This window comes from Puma concolor, chromosome D3 (assembly GCF_028749965.1).
Source record: "Puma concolor isolate L17-30 chromosome D3, mPumCon1.1.hap2, whole genome shotgun sequence".
Classification (NCBI taxonomy): domain Eukaryota; kingdom Metazoa; phylum Chordata; class Mammalia; order Carnivora; family Felidae; genus Puma; species Puma concolor.
The window spans coordinates 32,144,068-32,165,943 of record NC_141678.1 but is presented as its reverse complement, the minus strand read 5'-3'; the positions used below and the strand labels follow the sequence as shown (position 1 = coordinate 32,165,943).

At 38.0% G+C, this 21,876-nt stretch overlaps 1 protein-coding gene across 5 annotated transcripts in view; it reads right to left on the bottom strand.

Moving 5' to 3' along the window:
* PTPN2 (protein tyrosine phosphatase non-receptor type 2) overlaps positions 1-21,876 on the bottom strand; it is an 87,877-nt gene that overhangs the window by 53,330 nt on the left and 12,671 nt on the right. For 3 of the 5 annotated variants that reach the window (XM_086682403.1, XM_025931055.2, XM_025931056.2), the window contains exon 2: positions 10,962-11,052. The exons of 1 other annotated variant lie outside the window; for it this stretch is intronic. In XM_086682403.1, the coding sequence (XP_086538529.1) occupies positions 10,962-11,052 (91 nt within the window). Of the gene's footprint in view, positions 1-832; positions 950-10,961; positions 11,053-21,876 lie in introns of those variants that run through there. One more of the 5 variants, XM_086682405.1, reaches the window with a different exon arrangement.

Sequence of the window (21,876 nt, the reverse complement as noted above, 5' to 3'; positions counted from 1 at the left end):
TTCTTGCCTTCACATGTTGACTTGGATTCAGTATCCTCCCCTTTAAATAATCTTTAAAAAATTTTTCAGTTGAAATGACTTCAAAACTTACAGAAAAATGCCAAGAAAAATACAAAGAATTTTTTCCCTAAATCATGACAGCAAGTGCAAGCATGATACCTGATTATCCCTGAACATTTCTGTGTGTATTTTCTACAAAGAAGGACTCAATTCTACTTAACCACAGTACAACCATCAAAATCATAGAATTAACAATGATACTTTACTAATTCAGACCCCATTCAAGTTTCACCAAATGTCCTAATATCTTTTCTTTTTTTAAACTTCTTTATTGGAATCTTCCAATGATCATGTGGTACTTAAGGGAATATACATTTTTTTTTGAGAGAGAGAGAGCACGTGCATGCGCCCACACATGCAAGCAGGGAAGGGGCTGAAGGGTAGGGAGGGGGCGAGAATCTTAAGCAGGCTCCATGCCCAGCACAGAGCCCAAGGCAGGGCTCAATCCCACAACCTTGAGATCATGACCTAAGCCAAAATCAAGAGTCGGACACATAACTGACTGAGCCACCCAGGCACCGTTTCCCACTCCCCCATAATACCTTTTAAACAAAAGGATCCAATACATGATCACATGTTACATTTAGATGTCATATTTCTTTAGTCTCTAAACTGGAACCATTCCTCAGTCTTCCCTGGGAAGGGTTTTATTTTATAACCCTTTGAAGACTACAGAGTGTCAATCCATTGGAGTTGTCTGGTATTTCCCCATGGATGAGTTTAGATAATACACATTTGGCAAGTTCAGCACAGAGTAATGTTCTGTACTCACTGCATTCCATAGGGGAAGTTCAGGATTTCAATGTGATGTGTCCCATAATTGGTCATGATCACCTGTTTAAGGTTGGTGTCTGCCAGATTTCTCCACCGCACACTTACTATTCTCCTCCTGTATTAATAAGTATTTTGTATAAGGACACTTTAAGACTATGTAAATATTTTGTTCCTCATCAAAGTTTTACCCACCAAGTTTAGCATTTATTTCAACATTACTTGACATCCTACACTAAGGTAGATCTTTCCTTTCTCCCCATTTATTCATATTACTGATAGAAGTACAAACTCATGGATTCCTACTTTATTCAGTAGGTTATAATCATTATTTATTTCAATGCTCAAATCACACCCAAGTTTGGCCCATGGGCTTCAAGCTGGCTTCGATATCCGTTTGACACAGCCTCATCATTTCTTCAGCATCCTTAACCTTCTGGGACTATAAGACATTCCAGGATACTTTTTTTTTTTAATGTTTATTTATTTATTTTGAGAGAACAAGAGAGTGTACGAGCATAAGTGGGGGAGAGGCAGAAAGAGAGGGAGAGAGAGAATCCCAAGCCGGCTCTGTGCCAAAAGCACAGCCTCATCACAGGGCTCGATCTCCCAAACCATGAGATCATGACCTGAGCCAATATCAAGAATCAGGAGCTTAACCGACTGAGCCATGCCACTGAAACACTAATTCTAATCTAACATCATAGGGCTCACTTCACCTTCCCTCAACTCTTCAAATATGCCCCCCCAAGATGCCCTCCCTTACCTACATGCCTTCCACATGTGGGTCCCCAACCCCAAGGGCTTTTAGACTGAATTATTCAGAGGACAGAGGGGAGGCTTAATGATGTCTTTAATACCTTTTGTAGCTTCCCTATTAGAGATAACAGAAACTATAATTTTTTAAATATCAATAATGCCCTAATTGAAATAAAAATAAATGCAAAGTAATTTATATGTTAACATATGTAGATAGTTGAATAGAAATACACCAGAAGAAAAAAGCCCCCACAAATTTCCATAATGTCTCCTAGGAGATGGCAAGCATCCTTGTTAAATGTCACTGCTCTACAGAGTAAACGCAATAAATAAAATTATAAGGCAGTAAGATTAGAACCAGAATACAGAAATAAAGTGCTATAGAAGCAAACTAGTAACTTTCAGTAGGTACCTCTCAGAGGAGTGATACCTATGTCTTGAAGACTGAACAAAACTTTACTGGGGGATAGGTAGTCCAATTAAAAAAACAAAAAAACAAAAAAAAAACCAGGCTGCACCTGTTAAGGAATCAACAGTGTAAGAGGAGAGAATGGCAAATGGGGGAAGAAAGTGAGGAAGGGATGAGGAATGGGGCAGGAAGTGAAGCATACAAGAGATATTTCAAAATTATCTAACCAACCCTCTACAATTTATTCACAAATGCTCTTTAGAATGTCTCTAATGAGAAGTCCACACTCTGAATAAAGACCTACAATAATGAGAGTGCACTAGTTCATATGGTTCATTTGTATGTTTAAATAGTAGCTTTTCAGGGCAAGAAAGATCCTGCATATTCTGACCTGAAATTCACCAACTGTGCTATTCACTTGTGAACCTCAGTTCTATTGTTTGAGCTTAATACAGGATAATGAATTCCTTTTGTCATTTGAAGTTCAAGTATCTGAAGTCAGCTATCATGTTGTTCAGTTCAAGTTTTCTTTCCCCACCTAATCAATTCTAGCTTCTTCACCAAGAGTTCTAATTCTTATACCTTGGATCCCCTCCAGTGCAGTGACCTGTAGAAATAAATTATTAAAAGTCCAAAATAGCTTTGATTTTGCCTTGATTAAGATCAAAGATTAAAAACAACAACAACAGAACAAAATTAAAGACAGAACCAAAGGCCAAAGTCCTAACAAAGAATGAGAAAAGAATGAACAGAAGCTGACAACAGAATGGATTTTGAGAATGCGAAGCGCATTAGGTCTTTATTTTTGAACTTCAGATGGGATAAGGAAGAATACTGACAAATATTTACATAAGAGTTACTATAAAACTTAAGTATATCTATACTCGCTCTGATTACTATTATACAACAGCTTTTATTTAAATCTGCTAAGGAAGATGATAAGCATATCCCTGTCAGGTATAAAGACCTATTTTAATAACTCAAATATCTGCTGTCTTATAATTCTGAGACTATCAAAATGGTTCCTTGTAATTCTTTGATATATCTGTGCTTTTGGATTACCAAGAAAACAGTATCATCTATAATTTTGATGGTTTTGAAACATGTCCACAATTCTTTGGTTAATTCTTCCACCTAATGGCGGAGCTTCAGTCCTCTCCCCTTGAACCTGAATGGCCACTAATGAACACAATGTGATGGAACTGGAGTGACTTCTAAGTCTAGGTGGCACAAGGCAATGCAGTTTCTAGCTGGCTCTCTCTGAACACTCACTCCTGAAACCTGGCTACTGTTTGCCAGGAAGTCCAGGTCACATGGACATGCCACCTGTAGGTGTGCCGGCTAACAGCCCACAACTGAGCGAGGAAGGCCTCAAGGGGACTCCAGCCCCAGCTACCATCAGCATGAAAGACCCTGAGCAAGAATCTCCTGAGTCCATATATTTGTATATATGATAACTGATTGCTATTGTTTTAAGCCACTGTTTTGGGGTGGTTTGTTATGGCACCAGATAAAATGACAGCTTTGTTTCTGTCTTAATTTTTTTTTTCCCCAATCTGTATGCCTTTCATTTCTTATTCTTCTTTCTGTAGTGACTAGGACTAAAGCACAATGTTAAGCATAAGTGGTAATAGTGGGCATCCTTGTCTTCTTCTTCATTTTTAAAAAAATGTTTCTAATGTGTTATCATTTAGACTTATGTTATATTAAGTTACAGAAGTTCCCCCTCCCGTTCTAATTTGCTATGTGTTTTGTTTTTAATCATGAGCAAGAACTGACTTTAAAAAATCTTTCTGCACCTACTGAAATGTTCATATGACTTTTTCTCCCTTACCTAGTTACTGTGGTGAACCAACATTTTAAAGATTTTCTAATGTTAAGCCACCCCTATCTTCCTAAAATAAACTTACAGACTCTGCTGTATTCAGTTTGCTAATCTTTACATCTATATTCATGAGGGAGATATGCCTGTAACTTTTAGTCTTCTTACTAACTTTTCTGGTTTGGATATCAAAGTTCTATAATGAGCTCACAGAAAGAACTGGGGCACATTCTTTGCACATTAATTTTTATCCTTCTGTTGTAATACATTTAATTTTTTTTAATTTTTTTTTCAACGTTTATTTATTTTTGGGACAGAGAGAGACAGAGCATGAATGGGGGAGGGGCAGAGAGAGAGGGAGACACAGAATCGGAAACAGGCTCCAGGCTCTGAGCCATCAGCCCAGAGCCTGACGCGGGGCTCGAACTCACGGACCGCGAGATCGTGACCTGGCTGAAGTCGGACGCTTAACCGACTGCGCCACCCAGGCGCCCCTGTTGTAATACATTTAAGACAACATATTTTCTTTGTATTACTATTTTGCTGCTTTATTAAAGTTTTAGGTTTTATATATTATTTTATATAAACATTGTATATATTGTTCACTTTTTATTTACATATTTTACATATTATTCACTTTTAAGCATTTTAAAGTTTCCAAGACACATGAATTACTTGGAAATCTTTAAATCTTCAAATTTATGTGATTTTTTATCCTTTTATTAATAATCTATAATTTAATTGCATTCTGGTCAAAGAACATGGCCTGTAAGACAGCAATTTTTAAACTGTTAAGATTTACTTTACAGCCTAGTCAATGGTCCATTTTTTATAAATATTCCAAAGTCCTAAAAGAAAATGGACATAAGGTTTTACATATTTTTCTTATTAAATTAAGCTTAATTGTGTGGTTAAATCTTCTTTTTCTTTACTTATATTTCATCTTATTAAGAAGCCCATGAATATGGACTTGTCAGTTTCTTCCTATAATTCTATTCTTTTTTGCTTAATCGATCTTGAGGTTATTTTATTAAGTGAATACAAATCTCAGAGCTAATACTGGCATTTGCATTCAGAGTAGCTATGCCATTTGGTGAGTTTTTTGTTTTTTGTTTTTTTTTTTGGAGGTGGAGGGGCACAGGAATTCTGCAAGTTTTCCTTACTTCCTCCCCACCTAGTAACTTTTTTAAAAGTTTATTGAGAATCTTCTTGTTTTGTAGCACTAAAGGACTATGGACTATATAACCTGTCACACTACCAGAATCATAAGTCTTTGTGTTACTTTCCTTTAAAAACTGACAGTTTCACATGGATGGACCTTGAGGATATTATGCTAAGTGAAATAAGCTGGTCACAAAAAGACAAATATTGCATGATTCTATTTATATGAGGAATTTAAAGTAATCAAACGGTTATAAACAAAAAGTAGAATGGTGGTTGCCAGGGGCTGAAGGGAGGGAAAACTGATGTTGTTCAACGGGTACAGAGTTTCAGTCATGCAAGATGAAAAGATGGGTTGTACAATGTGCATATGGTTAACAGTACTGTAGCATACACCTAAAAATTGTTAAGAGGGTCAATTTATGTTATATGGTTTTTTTACCACAATTAAAAAAAAAAAAAAACTGCTTCAGAGCCAGTGAAAACAGGTGAGTTAGACCAAATACAGGATTTACAGAATTTCTACCTGTAAAGCAGAGAGTAAGAAAAATTAGCAGTAGTCTCTAAAAGTATAAATATAATTCTTCAAGTGATTATTACAATCTTTTACTCTCTTCTAAACCAACCAAGTTCTTGCCTCTTTCACAACTGTCTCACAGTTAATGGAGACAATAGAGGCATCTTTTGGTTGTGGCAATTATAGGAAGATTGTGGACTTCTTCAAATTCTATTTCAAAATATCCCTGTTTGAATACAGTTTTCATATTCACACCTCCAAATGTAGTTTCTATATGTCAGTCTGAGGACTGGTGCCAAGCTGGGTATATAAGAATCACATAAGGAAGAGACTGTTTAAAAACACAGATTTCCAGACCTACTGAATCAAAACCTAGAAAAATCTGGGACTCATAAAAAAATAATTTATGTTCAGTTCCCCTTTATTTGGCTGGTTACTATGTATTTTTTTTTTAATGTTTATTTTTGAGAGAGAGAGAGAGAAAGACAGTGCAAGTGGGGAAAGGGCAGAGAGAGAGGGAGACACAAAATCTGAAGCAGGCTCCAGGCTCTGAGCTGTTAGCACAAAGCCCGATGCGGGGTTCAAAGTCACAAACCATGAGATCACTGACCTGAGCTGAAGTCAGACACTTAGCCGACTAAACCACCCAGGCACTCCACCATGTATTCTCTTTTTTTTTTTTTTTAATTTTTTTTTTTTTCAACGTTTATTTATTTTTGGGACAGAGAGAGACAGAGCATGAACAGGGGAGGGGCAGAGAGAGAGAGGGAGACACAGAATCGGAAACAGGCTCCAGGCTCTGAGCCATCAGCCCAGAGCCCGACGCAGGGCTCAAACTCACGGACCGCGAGATCGTGACCTGGCTGAAGTCGGACGCTTAACCGACTGCGCCACCCAGGCGCCCCCCATGTATTCTCTTAAAAGCCACCCCTAACTCCTCAGACACAGCTCCACCAATACACAGTACTAGCTCATGATACATAAAGCACAACAGGTCTGTATCTCCCACTAGACTATGAATTATCAGAGGGCATGGTACACATATTCACGGTATTCTCAACGCAAGCATATTGTCAGTAGCTGGTTTTCAATACATGTTTTCTGAACCAAATCAACAACTGTCAAGTATTATGTATGGAAATATATTTTTAAATGATAAAGTGACTATCAATCAGGTAAGGTACATCCACATCATCTTGAGAGTGTTTAAAAAATACACATTCCTGGGGCTGTCTAGATTTAGTGAGAGTCACCACCTTCATGACCTCCTCCACGGTGTGAGAATAACATCCAGGGGGAAGTGGTTGTAGATAATTAGAAGAAGATTTTGACTGTTCTGGGTCAGAAAGAGGAGGATGTTCCAAAAAAGTAATGATACCAGAAACTGGTCACACTGGGGGATGCCTGGCTGGTTCAGTTGGTGGAGAATGTGATGCCTGATCTTGGGGTTGTGAGTTCAAGCTCCACAATGGGTACAGAGATTACTTAAAAATCTAAAAACAAAACAAAACAAAACAAAACCCCACACATTGTGAAAATGGAATTATAATTACTTAGTTATCAAGTAGATATGCGACCTGAATGGGAAAGGAGTCTGAGTTTCTAGCTGCAGTAAATGTGCCAACAGTGGCACCATTTATGGATGGGGAAAAAAGCAGGTCTCAGGGCTGGGACCAATGGACTGTGTGGGAGGAATGCTAGCTCAGTATCTAGACATATTGAGTCTGAGGCAGCTACAGGACATCCACACAGAGATGAGTGCCTTGCATAAATGGGTTTATGGCTGAGAAGAGAGACCTAGGCTGAAGATGAGATTTAGGGTGATAAGCAGAAAGATGGTAACAAACCCACAGAATGAGACCACTCATACATACAATTGTTAAGAGTGAGAAGGAGGAGAGACAGAGACAGAACCCTGAAGAAGACAAAGTCAACTGAGGAAGGTAAGCTCTGAAATGGGTGACTAGCCAGAGAAGTAACAGCAAAATTAGAAAAAATATGGTTTTAGGGAAGGAAGGCAGAGTCAACATTATCAAAAGTCACAGAGGGATAAGAAAAGAAACCAATGGAAAGTCCCTTACTGCATTTCAAAACTAGAAAGCTTGAAAATGGTACTTTAGAATAAAGGTTTCAGTGGGGAGGTTGGGGCAGAACCATGGGCTGAAGAATGCATAGGTGATGAGGATGGAGAGGCAAATAGTATGATGTCTTCTTTTGAGACTCTGTGCATACAGGTGTGCACGTGCTTATGTCCACACAGGTAATAGGACAAGTGGGGCCGAGATGAGAGAAGAGGGTTGAGATGACAAGAGGCTGAAGCACATTTATAGAATAAGGAAGAGGAGATGTGAGAAAAAGGTTGAAGACACGATTAAGAGTGGTAATGACAGAGAATGAGGTCCCTGAGGAGGAATGAGGCATTGGGATACAAACCTAGGATCAGAGCAGGGAGGTTCTTCTCCTGGGACTTAAGATGAGTGCAGAGAGATATTAACTTTCCAGGTGGTGGAAGCTGAAGAGTTATTTCCTGATTTTTAAAATGTTTCTCTGCAGGACTGAAGGCAGATCACATTGAGAGTAGTGGGCATGAAGGTGGGTTGAGAGCTGGCTTCCTCTGGGACAAGCCAGAGCGGAGGAGCAGTGGGAATGACAACGGTGTGTAGGAGGACAGACAGTGAGGCACCCCAGGTCCAATCAGTGCCCAAGCTTACCCAAGTGCACACATGAACCCAACGACAGCTTACAGAAGCTGAACAACAAACTACTTGAGGCAAAGTTTCATGGGGTTAGGGAGAATTACAGACCCACAGGGATTATTTTTCCAATATATTAGAACAATAAGAAAGTCATTAAGTAATAAGTAAGGTGGGGAAGGAAGTAATGTACTACAATAGGTGAAAAAATCAAGGAACTAAAGATCCTGGTGAAGTCAAGGGCTAAGAAGACAGAAAGTAGCCGTCAAGATAGTGGCGTTTAAGATTTCAGGTTGTGAACGGAGAGGTCCAGAACTGTAAGTCTACGGCATTACATGGTTCCTTCCCAGGGACACGACGCCATCCAGGCACAAAGAAAGAGGTACTGAGAGGAGAGGGCAAAGAGGAAGACAGTGAACGGCGTCCTCAGCATTCAAGCCTTTAGCAAATATGTGAGAGGAGGCTGCGACATGGGGACTGTGAAGTCGGGACAGATCCAAGGGCAGCAGTGTGATGTGTCTGGATGGCATGAGTCTCAGAGGAGATCATTTTAATATGCAAGTTGGAGAGTAATGGCTTGGACTAGGAAGTTCTGTGGTTACAGGGGAAGCAAGAACAAGTAGCCCCTACCTGAGAAAGACAGAAAGGTAGTTTACTCAGGGGAGAGCCAGGCTTCTACAAGGAGAAGATGCAGGGACAGGGTTCACTGAGTGGCATGCCCATAGCAGAGTGCAGCTTTGGAGACCACCATGTATAGAGAGTGGCCAGAAAGACAGCAGGGGGCATGGGGCCACACCTCCTCTGAGGAAGAAATGCCTGTCCCTAATACTAGGTACCCATACAAGGCGAATGGCTCTCTTCCTGAGAAGACTTACAGAAAAAAGAGCCCAAGCCAGTGAGGATGGAGGCAGGGTTACTAAGTACACTTGGTAACAACCAAGCTCTCCTTGCAGCCTTCAACATAGCCTGTCCAACAGGTAGTTGGGTAAATAAGTCTAACATTTAAGGGACAAATCACAACCATTTCATTGACTTGTATAGTTGAGAGGAATTTAAGTTACAAATGTCTTACTTTTAAGCATCTCCGTTCCAATTTTTACCAATTCCTCGATTTAGATCAATTTGATCAAACTAATCAGGGAATTCAAACATCAATTATCATATCCAGTGATTGCAATTACAACAGATTTATGTAAAAAAACAAGGGCAACTAGGGACTTGGAATAGGAGGAAGGGAGCAAGGTGGCTGGGGCCACAAAAGGGAGGGATCTTGTGGTGGGGCTGGTCCACTGGTCTGTGCCCAGACTGTGATCCCACACTCTACCGTGTAACAGAGCCACAAAGAACTGAACACAGCCACAAATAAGTGCAGGTAAAACTGGGGAGATCTGAATGGGTTGCATCCACGTGGATTTCCTGGTTGTAGTTATGTAAGAGGTTACCACTGGGGAAAACCAGGCCAAGATACCCTTGTGCTATTTCTCACAACTGCATGCAAATCTACAATTATCAAAACAAGAAGTTTGGTTTTTTGTTTTTTTCTTTTTTTAAATTAAAGGCAACAAAGCAAAATGTACACCTGGAACATAGGGTCTTCAAAGTCATGGTAAACACTGGAGATTAGTGTCTCTAGCTCAAGGATATTCAACCAGAAATTTGAAGAGGGTGAAGGAGCACCTAAATGTTACAACCACTGCCCACAACCCCATTCCCTGCACACACACCCACACCATATGGAAAGAGAAACCTAGTATTTAATAAGTAATCGATAACAGACATGAAATATTTTAACAGATTAGTCCATCTGATTTATCCAAAATTAGCCAACATACTTTTCATGGAAATGTACTTGGTTGACAGAAGGAAAAACATTGTTCATGGAAGAAATAAAGTATGGACTTTCCCCCCAGTAATTAGATTTTCAATGGAATGTCCATACCCTTCTAACAAGGAATACAACATACATAAGGGTATATAATCTGCGACCTTGAATAGAGTGAGATTATTCAGTCTATACAGGAGGACTCAGCACACTAACACCGAACCATCATTGCATGTACATGAGTGGATACATCAGAATCCAAATGGTCAACCACAAGGGAACCGTTACACAAAAGAATGGCACATCCAAAGCCACTATTAAAGCCACTAAAAGACTTAATATAGGAAAATGTTTATAATGTATTGCTATGTGGGAAAAGAACTATAATCAATATGTGAAGGATTCTAATTTTAAATTTAAAAGAATGTGTATATATGTTTGTTCAGAAAAAATACAAAAAGAATATAAACCCAAAAGTTTTTATTTGTTTTTAAAGTATAGGTTTTTTTCCTTTACATATTTCTGTTTTAAAAGTTTTCTGCAGTGAGTACATACAACTTTTATAATTTGGGGAAAAAAGCAAACTATACTGATAAATATTTTAAGTAAAACTTACAAAGCCTATGGAATAATAGGAAAAGGAAGTATGTTTATGAATACACATACACACATATATGACTACAATTATTTTAAAGAAAGGAAATTATGCATAAGAAAAACAGATTAGTAGAAAGTACACCAAAGTAACGGTGGCTGTGTTTGAAGGATGAATTATGAGCAGTTTTCCTTCCTTCTATTCTAGACCTTGAAATTTTTCCTTAAAGAACGTTTATTATGTTAATATGCAAAAAAACCACTGTATTTATCAACCCTATCCCAAACTTTTTCACCGTAACCTGCCTAAAACAAACCAACATACACATGCACACAAAACCACAAATACTTACATGGGCTTACATCTCTGTATCTGTTTCGATTTCTGTTTTCTGGAAACTTGGCCACTCTATGAGGATAGTCATGGGACTCATTGCGAATTTCCTTAAAATAACAAAAATATATTTTAATATTCCTCTTAAATTGTATATAGCAAAACAGATACCTTCCCAGCCAGTATAAAGTAACATTTATTGAACATTTATGATATGCCAAGTACAACACAAAGCACGTTGCCTACGTTATCTATTTCAATTCTGACAACACTGGTAGGAACAGTTATCCCTGTGAGGGATGACAGACTCTGAGAGATAAAACAATCTGTCAAAGGTCACAAAACCAGTAAGTGGCAGGACAACAAAGGTCGTTCAGGCACCAAAGTCTCTGCTCTTGATGAATTTATATATTGCCATGCAATATTCAACCCCTACAAGTAACCTTAAACACGTTATGTAATACAGAACTAATGCAATGGAGGTTATCTAGGCTAAACACATCACACTCAGATTTCTGACTAAACTCTCAATAATACCCATCTCTATTTTGGAGTTTCTACCTTAAAACTTTAATCTGTTTCTTCATCTTGGGCACCTGGGTGGCTCAGTTAAGCAGCTGACTTTGGCTCAGGTCATGATCTTATGGTTTGTGGGTTTGAGCCCCGTGTCAGGCTCTGCTGACAGTTCAGAGGCTGGACCCTGCTTCAGATTTTGTGTCTCCCTCTGTCTTGCCCCTCCCCTGCTCACACTCTCTCTCTCAAAAATAAATAAACATTAAAAATTAAAAAAAAAAAAAAAAACCTTTAATCTATTTCTTCATCTTTATGCCACTTTACTGTTACTTTGAGTCCAGAAATATCCTCAAATTTTATTTCTAGAGCCATAAGTGCTTAGCAACCACCACTAGGCCAGAAGCTCATTTTAGGACCCTTACAGTTTTCTGTGTTCTACAATGGAAGAAATTCTGTGAGGATACAGCTGCACTAGGCACTCAGCTATTTGGTGTATCACCCAATTTGTTTTTTCACCCAAATAGAATACGTTTTTTCTGAGAATTCTGGTAAAAAGTGAGGGGCAGCTGGGTGGTTCAGTCGGTTAAGTATGCTGACAGCTCAGAGCCTGGATCCTGCCTCAGATTCTGTGCCTCCCTCCCTGTCCCTCTCCCACTCACACTCTCTCTCTCTCTCTCTCTCTCTCTCAAAAATAAACATTAAAAAATTGTTTTAAAGTGTGCATTAACAGCAAAAATTAACTGGGTCTTTGGTCACACTATCACATGTGAGAAAAAGCATTTTAAGTTAGGCACCAGATAATTTTATAAATTAAGCATAAATAAATTATTGAAGTCACTTAGCAAATGACCTTACTGTGGGTTCCACACCCTCTTATATGCCACCAGCCCCAGAACAGGTAACTTTATAGTTCGTATTTTCACCCACTGAGCCTTCTAAGATGCAAAGAGTAGTGAAACACAGACCACCTCTCAGTGGGAGGAAATCTCAGTCACACTGTGTGTGCAGAGAATGTATGTTGGTTTGGCTACTTTGGAAAATGCAATCTGCCACACACACACACACACACACACACACACACACACACACACAATTGTTTCTACGGATTTTTAATGCTTCTCTCTCATCCAGCAATCTAGCTGAGCTCTCTATTATTTTGTAGTGACTCTGAATTTCTCAATATAACCAAATAGTGATCATTCTGTCTCTTCCCTATATTTCATATTTCTTATTTATTCACACCTCTTATTTCCCTTACTTATCTAATTTCATTGGCTGGGACTGCCTAATCAATATCAAATAGACATACTTTTTCCCCTGATTTGTAAACAACTGCCTCTAAGGTTTAACCACTAAACATAACATTTGCTTTGGGTTTCTGATCGATATACCCTTTTCAAATTAAGATGGTTTCTCTTCAACTTCTAGTTGACTAAACGTTTTTTTATCATGAATGGGTGTTGAATTGTATTCAATGTGTTCCCTACATTTATGGAAGTGATCATATAGCTTTTCTCCTTTACTCTGGTAATGTGCTAAATTACAATTAACAGATTTTCACTTAGTAATATGACCTCAAGTTTCCTCTATGTCTTTTCATGGCTTGATAGCTCACTTCTCTTTAGTGCAGAATAATATTCCACTGTCTGGATGTACCATCATTATTTAATTTAAAATGTAAGCACCTATGTTTTTAAGTTAAACTGACCTCTAATTTTCTACTTGCATGTTATTTATTCAGTTTTAGTACCAAAGTTACACAATCTCATATAAGAAGTTGGATAGAGGGGTGCCTGGGTGGCTCAGCTGGTTGAGCATCCGCCTTCAGCTCAGGTCATGATCTTGCAGTCTGTGGGTCCAGGTCCTGCATCAGGCTCTGTGCTGACAGCTTGGAGCCTGGAGCCCGCTTAGGATTCTGTGTCTCCCTCTCTATCTACCCCTCCCCACTTGCACTCTGTCTCTCTCTAAAAAATAAACATTAAAAAAAAAAAAGTTGGCTAGAAATACTACCTTTCAAAAAAAATAAAAAGAAATACTACCTTTCAGTTTCAAATACTTTTCCATGAACGCATTAACAAATAATTGTAATTAGCTGAAAAGATGAAAAAGTGTCAACTATTTCTACACATTAATTATAAACATTCTTAAACATTAAGTAATAAATTTTATATGTAAAATTAAACAGGTCTCAGCTTATATTTATTTGCATAATCTGAAACACTTTATAGAGCTGAAACACTACAAAGTACAAATAATTTCATATTGCAAGTTAGTAACATATAAAAAATATTAATATGAAATAATACTAAAACATACGGTTTTCTGTTAATAGCTCTTCTGTATCAACGTAGAGACACAAATTGGTGAGAATAAAAAATTCTGAAACACTATGCAGGTAAGAGTGAAGAAGCATTCTCATACATGACTGACAGAACGTACACAGATACAATGTTTGAGAATGATTTAATAAGATCATAAATTTGATTCACCCTCCTTACGCTCTAGGAGGGTTTTGTATCACACAGCCACACAGGTATGTGTGAAGATGTACACACAAGGATGTGCACTGTACATAACAGTGAAAAATTAGCAAGAATGTTAAGTGTCCTTCAGGAGTGAACTGGGGAGATAAATCACAATGCACCAACGCAGCAGAATACATGGGAATCAGGAAAAAGGACACTAAGTGCTACAGTGATATGACAGGATTTCAAAGATACACTGTGTAGTGAAAGAAAAGTACAAAAGAATAGGCTCTCATGGGGGGAGGCAGCACTCCACTCAAACATATATATGCCTGAGAATACAGTGAATACTTCTAGAAGAAGATGAGAAGTTAGTAACTTCCAGGGAGGAAAAGTGAACATCTAGGGAAGGGTACAGATTTATGTAACTAAAGAGTTGTTTTAATAATGAAAGCTATCAAATAAAAATATATATCACATTCATGTTACCATCAGTGAAATTAAACATTTATTGCCACTTTGAGTATCTCATTCAAATCTTTTTAAATTTTTTTTTTTTTCAACATTTATTTTTGGGACAGAGAGAGACAGAGCATGAACGGGGGAGGGGCAGAGAGAGAGGGAGACACAGAATCGGAAACAGGCTCCAGGCTCTGAGCCATCAGCCCAGAGCCCGACGCGGGGCTTGAACTCACGGACCGCAAGATCCTGACCTGGCTGAAGCTGGACGCTCAACCGACTGCGCCACCCAGGCGCCCCTCAAATCTTTTTAGAAAAGGAATAAAACACATCATTGCAGCATTATTTACAACAGCCAAGATGTGGAAAGAACTTAAACGTCCATTGATAGATGAAAGGATAAAGATGTGAAATATATGTAAATAAAACAATGGACTACTACTCAGCCATAAACAAGAATGAAACCTTGCCATTTGTTACAGCATAGATAGACCTTGAGGTATGCTAAATGAAATAAGTCACAGGAGAAAGACAAATACTGTATGAGTCACTCACATGTAAAATCTAAAAACAAAACAAAACAAAATAGGGGCGCCTGGGTGGCGCAGTCGGTTAAGCGTCCGACTTCAGCTAAGGTCACCATCTCGCGGTCCGTGAGTTCAAGCCCCACGTCAGGCTCTGGGCTGATGGCTCAGAGCCTGGAGCCTGCTTCCGATTCTGTGTCTCCTTCTCTCTCTGCCCCTCCCCCCTTCATGCTCTGTCTCTCTCTGTCTCAAAAATAAATAAACGTTAAAAAAAATTTTTTTTTTAAAAAATAAAAAAACAAAACAAAATAAAAACCTCACAGATACAGAGAGCAAACTAGAGGTTACCTATGTGGAAGGGGGTTTAAGGGTGGGTGAAATGGATGAATGAGGCCAACTGCATGGTGATGGATGGTAACTAGTCTTGTGGTGGTAATCACTTTGTCATGTACGCAGATGTCAAACAGTAAAGTTGTACACCTGAAACTTACATAATTAAAAAAAGAAAACCCCATAAATCAGATATAGCTAAAGGCTTTCCCCCTACCCTGCCCCTCTTTCTTTCCAAAGTAACCTGTCCTTTTAACTCCTTTTTATTGGGCACTTTTTGTGCCATTTGGGTTTTAAACCATATATTTATATATTCTTGAGTTCATATATTACTTTAAAATAAACTAAAATTCTAATAAATACAAGTATAATATCAGTTCTAATGCTATATAATTTTAAAATCAGATTGAAAAGTTGCTGCAATCCACAGAATGGGAGAAAAATCATTGCAAATCATGTATCTGGTAAGGGATTGCTATCCGGATTATATCAAGAACTTCTTCAATTAAGAAAAAAAATTTTTTTATTGGGCACAGAGGGTCCCTCCATTATATGAGCCCTTCTTCAATGCTTGTGTTATACATATAAGCCTATTTTCCGGGGGCACCTGGGTGGCTCAGTCAGTTATGATCTCGCTCAGGTCATGATCTTTAGGTTCGTGGGCTCAAGTCCCATGCTGGGCTCTGTGATGACAGCTCAGAGCCTGGAGCCTGCTTCAGATTCTGTGTCTTGCTCTCTCTGCCCCTCCCCTACTTGCTCCCACTTGCGCTCTCTCAAAAATAAAACCTTAAAAAAAATTTAAACCTATTTGCCACAGTTAAGTTTATCTGTCAGTTTGATTCCAATTTTTAGCCTAAAGAAACACACTTATTTGTGTACACTGTGACAAATCATTACTGATGTTACCAAAAAAAAAAAAAAAAAAAAAAAATTAAATAGATGGAGCCCCAAGTATAGAGGTAGGGAAGAAATTTTAATTTACAAAACACCATAAAACAGCCAAGTTCTTGGGTTAAGAAATATATTCATAACAAATACATTCTATTTTCTCAGTTAATTAAAATAAAAAACCACATAACTCTTACAGGGTCCATTCTCTCATTTCCAAAGTTATTATTTGTTCTTCTTTACCTTTCTTTAATTTCAGTGCATTTAGGAAGACTAGAACCCCTAATACTTCTTTTTCTTCACCATGCTAGAGTCGACTCAACACAGAACCTATCCAATACTTAAAAAAGCAGCTCCAGAGGTACATACTAGTCGCCTATCCCAATACCCATTCTTCTTTACTCAAAGTTCCTAATTTTACTTTCCAACTTACAGTTAGCCCAACTAAAAACCTGTATTTCCCAGTCTCCAATACAGGTAAGAATAGTCATGCGACACAGTTCCAGCCAGAGAACAAGCAGAAATCGCTGGGCTGGGTTGCAGATAAAAAGGGCTCTGCTGACCTGTGTCCTTCTCACGTCTGCCTGCCCTGGGTACTGGTTTTGCCACTAGGGGTCAGGGGTGGAAATGGGCAGGAGATATCCTGTGCCAACAAGGTAAAAAGCACATTCTTTTTTTTTTTTTTTTTCAATTCTTATAATAACTTTATTCTTTTAAGAGAAAAATCTTTAGCATAGTATTTGGGACTATTTATAGCACTAAATAACTGTTCAGCAGCTTAAATGCGAACACTACCTACTGCTCTGGTAGAATCCATTTTTTTTTCTTTAATACAATTTTTTAAATTTTACTTTTTTTAAATTTACATCCAAATTAGTTAGCATATAGTACAACAATGATTTCAGGAGTAGATTCCTTAATGCCCCTTACCCATTTAGCCCATCCCCCCACCCACAACCCCTCTAGTAACCCTCTGTTCTCCATATTTAAGAGTCTCTTATGTTTTGTCCCCCTCCCTGTTTTTGTTTCCCTTCCCTTATGTTGATCTGTTCTCTGTCTTAAAGTCCTCATATGTGTGAAGTCATATGATATTTGTCTTTCTCTGACCGACTTATTTCGCTTAGCATAATACCCGCCAGTTCCATCCACGCAGTTGCAAATGTCAAGATTTCATTCTTTCAGATTCTGAGTAATACTTCATTGTATATATATCCCACATCTTCTTCATCCATTCATCCATCGATGGACATTTAGGCTCTTTCCATACTTTGGCTATTGTTGACAGTGCTACTATAAACAGGGTGCATATGTCCCTTCGAAACAGCACACCTGTATCCCTTGGATAAATACCTAGGAGTACAATTGCTGGTTCATAGAGTAGTTCTATTTTTAATCTTTTGAAGAACCTCCATAATGTTTTCCAGAGTGGCTGCACCAGTTTGCATTCCCACCATCAGTGCAAAAGAGATCCTTTCTCCACATCCTGCCAACATTTGTTGTTGCCTGAGTTGTTAATGTAAGCCATTCTCACACGTGTAAGGTGGTGTCTCATTGTGGTTTTGATTTGTATTTCCCTGGTGATGAATGATGTTGAGCATTTTTTCATGTGTTGGTTGGCCATCTGGATGTCTTCTTTGGAGAAGTATCTATTCATGTCTTTTGCCCATTTCTTCACTGGATTATTTGTTTTTTGGGTGTTGAGTTTGATAAGTTCTTTACAGATTTTGGATACTAACCCTTTATCTGATATGTCATTTGCAAATATCTTCTCCCATTCCATCGGTTGCCTTTTAGTTTCGCTGTTTCCTTCGCTGTGCAGCTTTTCATAGTTCATTTTTGCTTTTGTTTCCCTTGCCTCCAGAGATGTGTTGAGTAAGAAGTTGCTGTGGCCAAGATCAAAGAGGTTTCTGCCTGCTTTCTCCTCATGGATTTTGATGGCTTCCTGTCTTATGTTTAGGTCTTTCATCCATTTTGAGTTTATTTTTGTGTATGGTGTAAGAAAGTGGTCCAGGTTCATTCTTCTGCATGTCGCTGTCCAGTGTTCCCAGCACCACTTGCTGAAGTGACTGTCTTTATTCCATTGGATATTCTTTCCTGCTTTGTCAAAGATTAGTTGGCCATACGTTTGTGGGCCCATTTCTGGGTTCTCTATTCTGTCCCATTGATCTGAGTGTCTGTTTTTGTGCCAGTACCATATTATCTTGATGATTACAGTTTTGTAATACATCTTGAAGTCTGGGATTGTGATGCCTCCAGCTTTGGTTTTCTTTTTCAGGATTGCTTTGGCTATTAGGGGTCTTTTCTGGTTCCATACAAATTTTAGGATTGTTTGTTCTAGCTCTGTGAAGAATGCTGGTGTTATTTTGATAGGGATTGCACTGAATACGTAGATTGCTTCAGGTAGTATTGACATTTTAACAGTGTATGTTCCTCCAATCCAAGAGCATGGAATACTTTTCTTTTTTGTGTGTGTGTCTTCTTCAATTTCTTTTATAAGCTTTCTATAGTTTTCAGTGTATAGACCTTCACCTCTTTGGTTAGGTTTATTCCTAGGTATTTTAAGGTTTTTGGTGCAACTGTAAAACCCACACATTTCCTAAGTATATTCTTAAGTATTCAAAAAATTTTTGTTGCTTAATTTTAACTGATCTCAATATGACTACACTTTTTTTTTTGTCCTTTAATCAATGAGGATGAATTCTATAGTGTTACTATATAGTGTTACTATGGTAACACTATATAACTATGTAACACTATACAACACTATATATAGTGTTACTAAGTCTTTATATTCCCAGAATAAATTTGGGAATGGTGTTTTATACTTTATCTCTAGATAATATCTGTCGATGACACATTAGTTTTAGGGCTATAATCATAGGTAAAATTGAACTACCTATTTGGAAGGGGAGAGGAAATGCTTACTCATTCATTTCTACCTTTCCTGTGTATTCAATCTGCCCTTCTAAAGCTTTGTTTCATTTTATCATTCTTCTAGCTTGAATACAATACTTAGCTCATTAATATTCTTTTTTGTTTTTCTTACTTTAAAGACTGTCCAAACTTCTAAACTTCAAATCCTCTAAGTTTAGAATAGTGTCATCTCATTATTTTCTAGTCTTTAATGGCAATCTTGATTTATTCTTTCACCCAGAAACGATTAGCTGTTTTCTATGTTATGCTTCCTTATTTCCTTTTCCCCGTTTTTTTCTGTATTAATCACATTTTCTTTGTTCCTCTTTACTTCCAGTAATTTAGAAGTAAAAGCACCATTCCTATTTTACCAGGAATTAGTCTTAAAATTTTGCAAAAGCATGTTTGGACTTATATATTTCTATTAATGTGAAAATATCTATTAATAAATCCCTACTGGTAAATATATAGTACAATTACTATAGGTTTCACTTCTCTCTTCCTACAGCTCAATCCCCCAAATCTTCTTGAAATAAGCTAGAACTTTGCATCCATATTTTTTAACATGTGCAATTATTTCAAAAATATTTATCATTTAAGTAAGGTTTACAAGTATAATTATAACTATTTAGCGTTAACTCTAGATTGTATTTGGCTTCACTGCCCAAACCTACTTTCTACACCTATTCCATTTCTCTCAGCTCTTGGGTGACATTTCTCCATTATCTTCTGGCATCCAATGTCAGAGTGCATTTGTCTGATGCAAATGTCATTGGTTCTTCTCTAAAGATTACTTGTTTTTCTACCTTGCAGGGGCTTTTTCTTTATCCTGAATACTCAGAAAAGTCATCAGGATGCATGCAGAAATTCATGCAGGTTTTCCTGCTTTTTAAATATATTCCTGGTGAAGACTTTCCGGTCCCCTTTGATCTTGAAATTCAAGGCTTTCTTCAGCTCAGAGGTATTCTTACATTATTTCTTTGGTCATTGTATCGCCTCAGGGTCTTTTCTTTCAGAACTGCCTATCACAAAGATTTGAGACCTTTATGTGTTTTAAATGCTTTCTCAGAATATTCAGTTTAAAAATCTTTTTCCCAAATGCAGAGATTTTTGTCAAGCTAACTTGGTATTTTGCACTATTTTGCTAGTGAGTCTTAAATTTTTTAAGTCTATTAATTTATTTTGAGAAAGAGAGCTCGTGCACATAAGCAGGGGAGGGGCAGAGAGAGAGACAGAAAGAGAGAGAGAGAGAGAGAGAGAGAGAGATGGAGAGAGAATCCCAAGCAGGCTTCTCAGTGCAGAGCCTGACACAGGGCTCAATCTCACAAACTGAGATCATGACCTCTGACCAAGAGTCGAGGAACCAATCAGGGCCACACAGGCACCCCGTTGAGTCTCTGAGGAGCTGAATTTTTCACATGCCTAACATTTGTTCATCTTCACAGAAAACGTAGGCATCAGCTCTTACCCAAGTTTTTGTGGATGCTTACACTGTTTACTATCAAAATCCCCTCAGTTTCGGAATTGGAGGAAGGTGGTCAAAAGATACAAACTTCCAGTTAACAAGATAAATAAGTACCAGGGAGGTAATACAACATGGTAACTATTGCTAACACTGCTGTGTGATACAGAGAAATGTTGACAGTAAATCCTAAAAGTTCTCATCACAAGAAAATTTTCTCCTTCCTTTCTTTTCTTTTGATTGGATTTATACAAGAAGATGGATGTTAGTTGAACCTACTGTAATCATTTTCCAATACATGGAAATCAAACCATCATGCTGTACACCTTAAATGTATAGTGATTTCTCAATAAAAATGAAAAAAAAATCCTCTAAGTCTCAAATAAATGGGTAGGGCCCTTCTCATGTCAAATAATAATGTAGATTTTTTTCTTATCACTGTATTTTGGTCATTTCAATGATAAATAAGAACAACAACAACAAAAAGCCTCTACTGAATGAGATGAAGAACCTGGAAAATTATGTCCACTTACCATTATCTATCACTATTCTTGCTGTCAATGTTTACTGCTATTTGTACAACTGTATCTAATGACTTTCTCTTTTTTTTATAATCAAACTTGAGAATTTTCATGAGACTATCAAGGAGCCAGTCTAATAAGTACCATAAGAAAAGTATGCCCACATTTAAAATAAACAGAGGGTTGGGGCGCCTGGGTGGCGCAGGCGGTTGAGCGTCCGACTTCAGCCAGGTCACGATCTCGCGGTCCGTGAGTTCGAGCCCCGCGTCGGGCTCTGGGCTGATGGCTCGGAGCCTGGAGCCTGTTTCCGATTCTGTGTCTCCCTCTCTCTCTGCCCCTCCCCCGTTCATGCTCTGTCTCTCTCTGTCCCAAAAATAAATAAATGTTGAAAAAAAAAAATTAAAAAAAAAATAATAAAATAAAATAAACAGAGGGTTGTGTGGGTGGCTCAGTCGATTAAGCATCCAACTTCGGCTCAGGTCATGATCTCCTGGTTCATGAGTTCAAGCCCCGTGTCAGATTCTGTATCTCCCTCTCTCTCTGCCCCTCCCCCACTTGCATTCTGTCTCTCTCAAAAATAAACTAAAAAAAGAATACACAAATAAATAAAATAAACACAGAAAGTGGATTTATTTTCACCTGGGGGAGTGAAGATCACAGTGCATGAATAAACCTGAACAATGACCAGGAGTATGCCACGTAAACAAGTAGGGAATGACATGTCTAAGTAGAAAAAACAGCTTGTGCAAAGTCACAAAGATGTGAAGGTACATAAAACATAAATGAAAGCATGAATAACTGGTATCTTACAAGAAGTATAAGCAACACAAAACCTGTGGTGCTTAAGAGAGGAAAATAC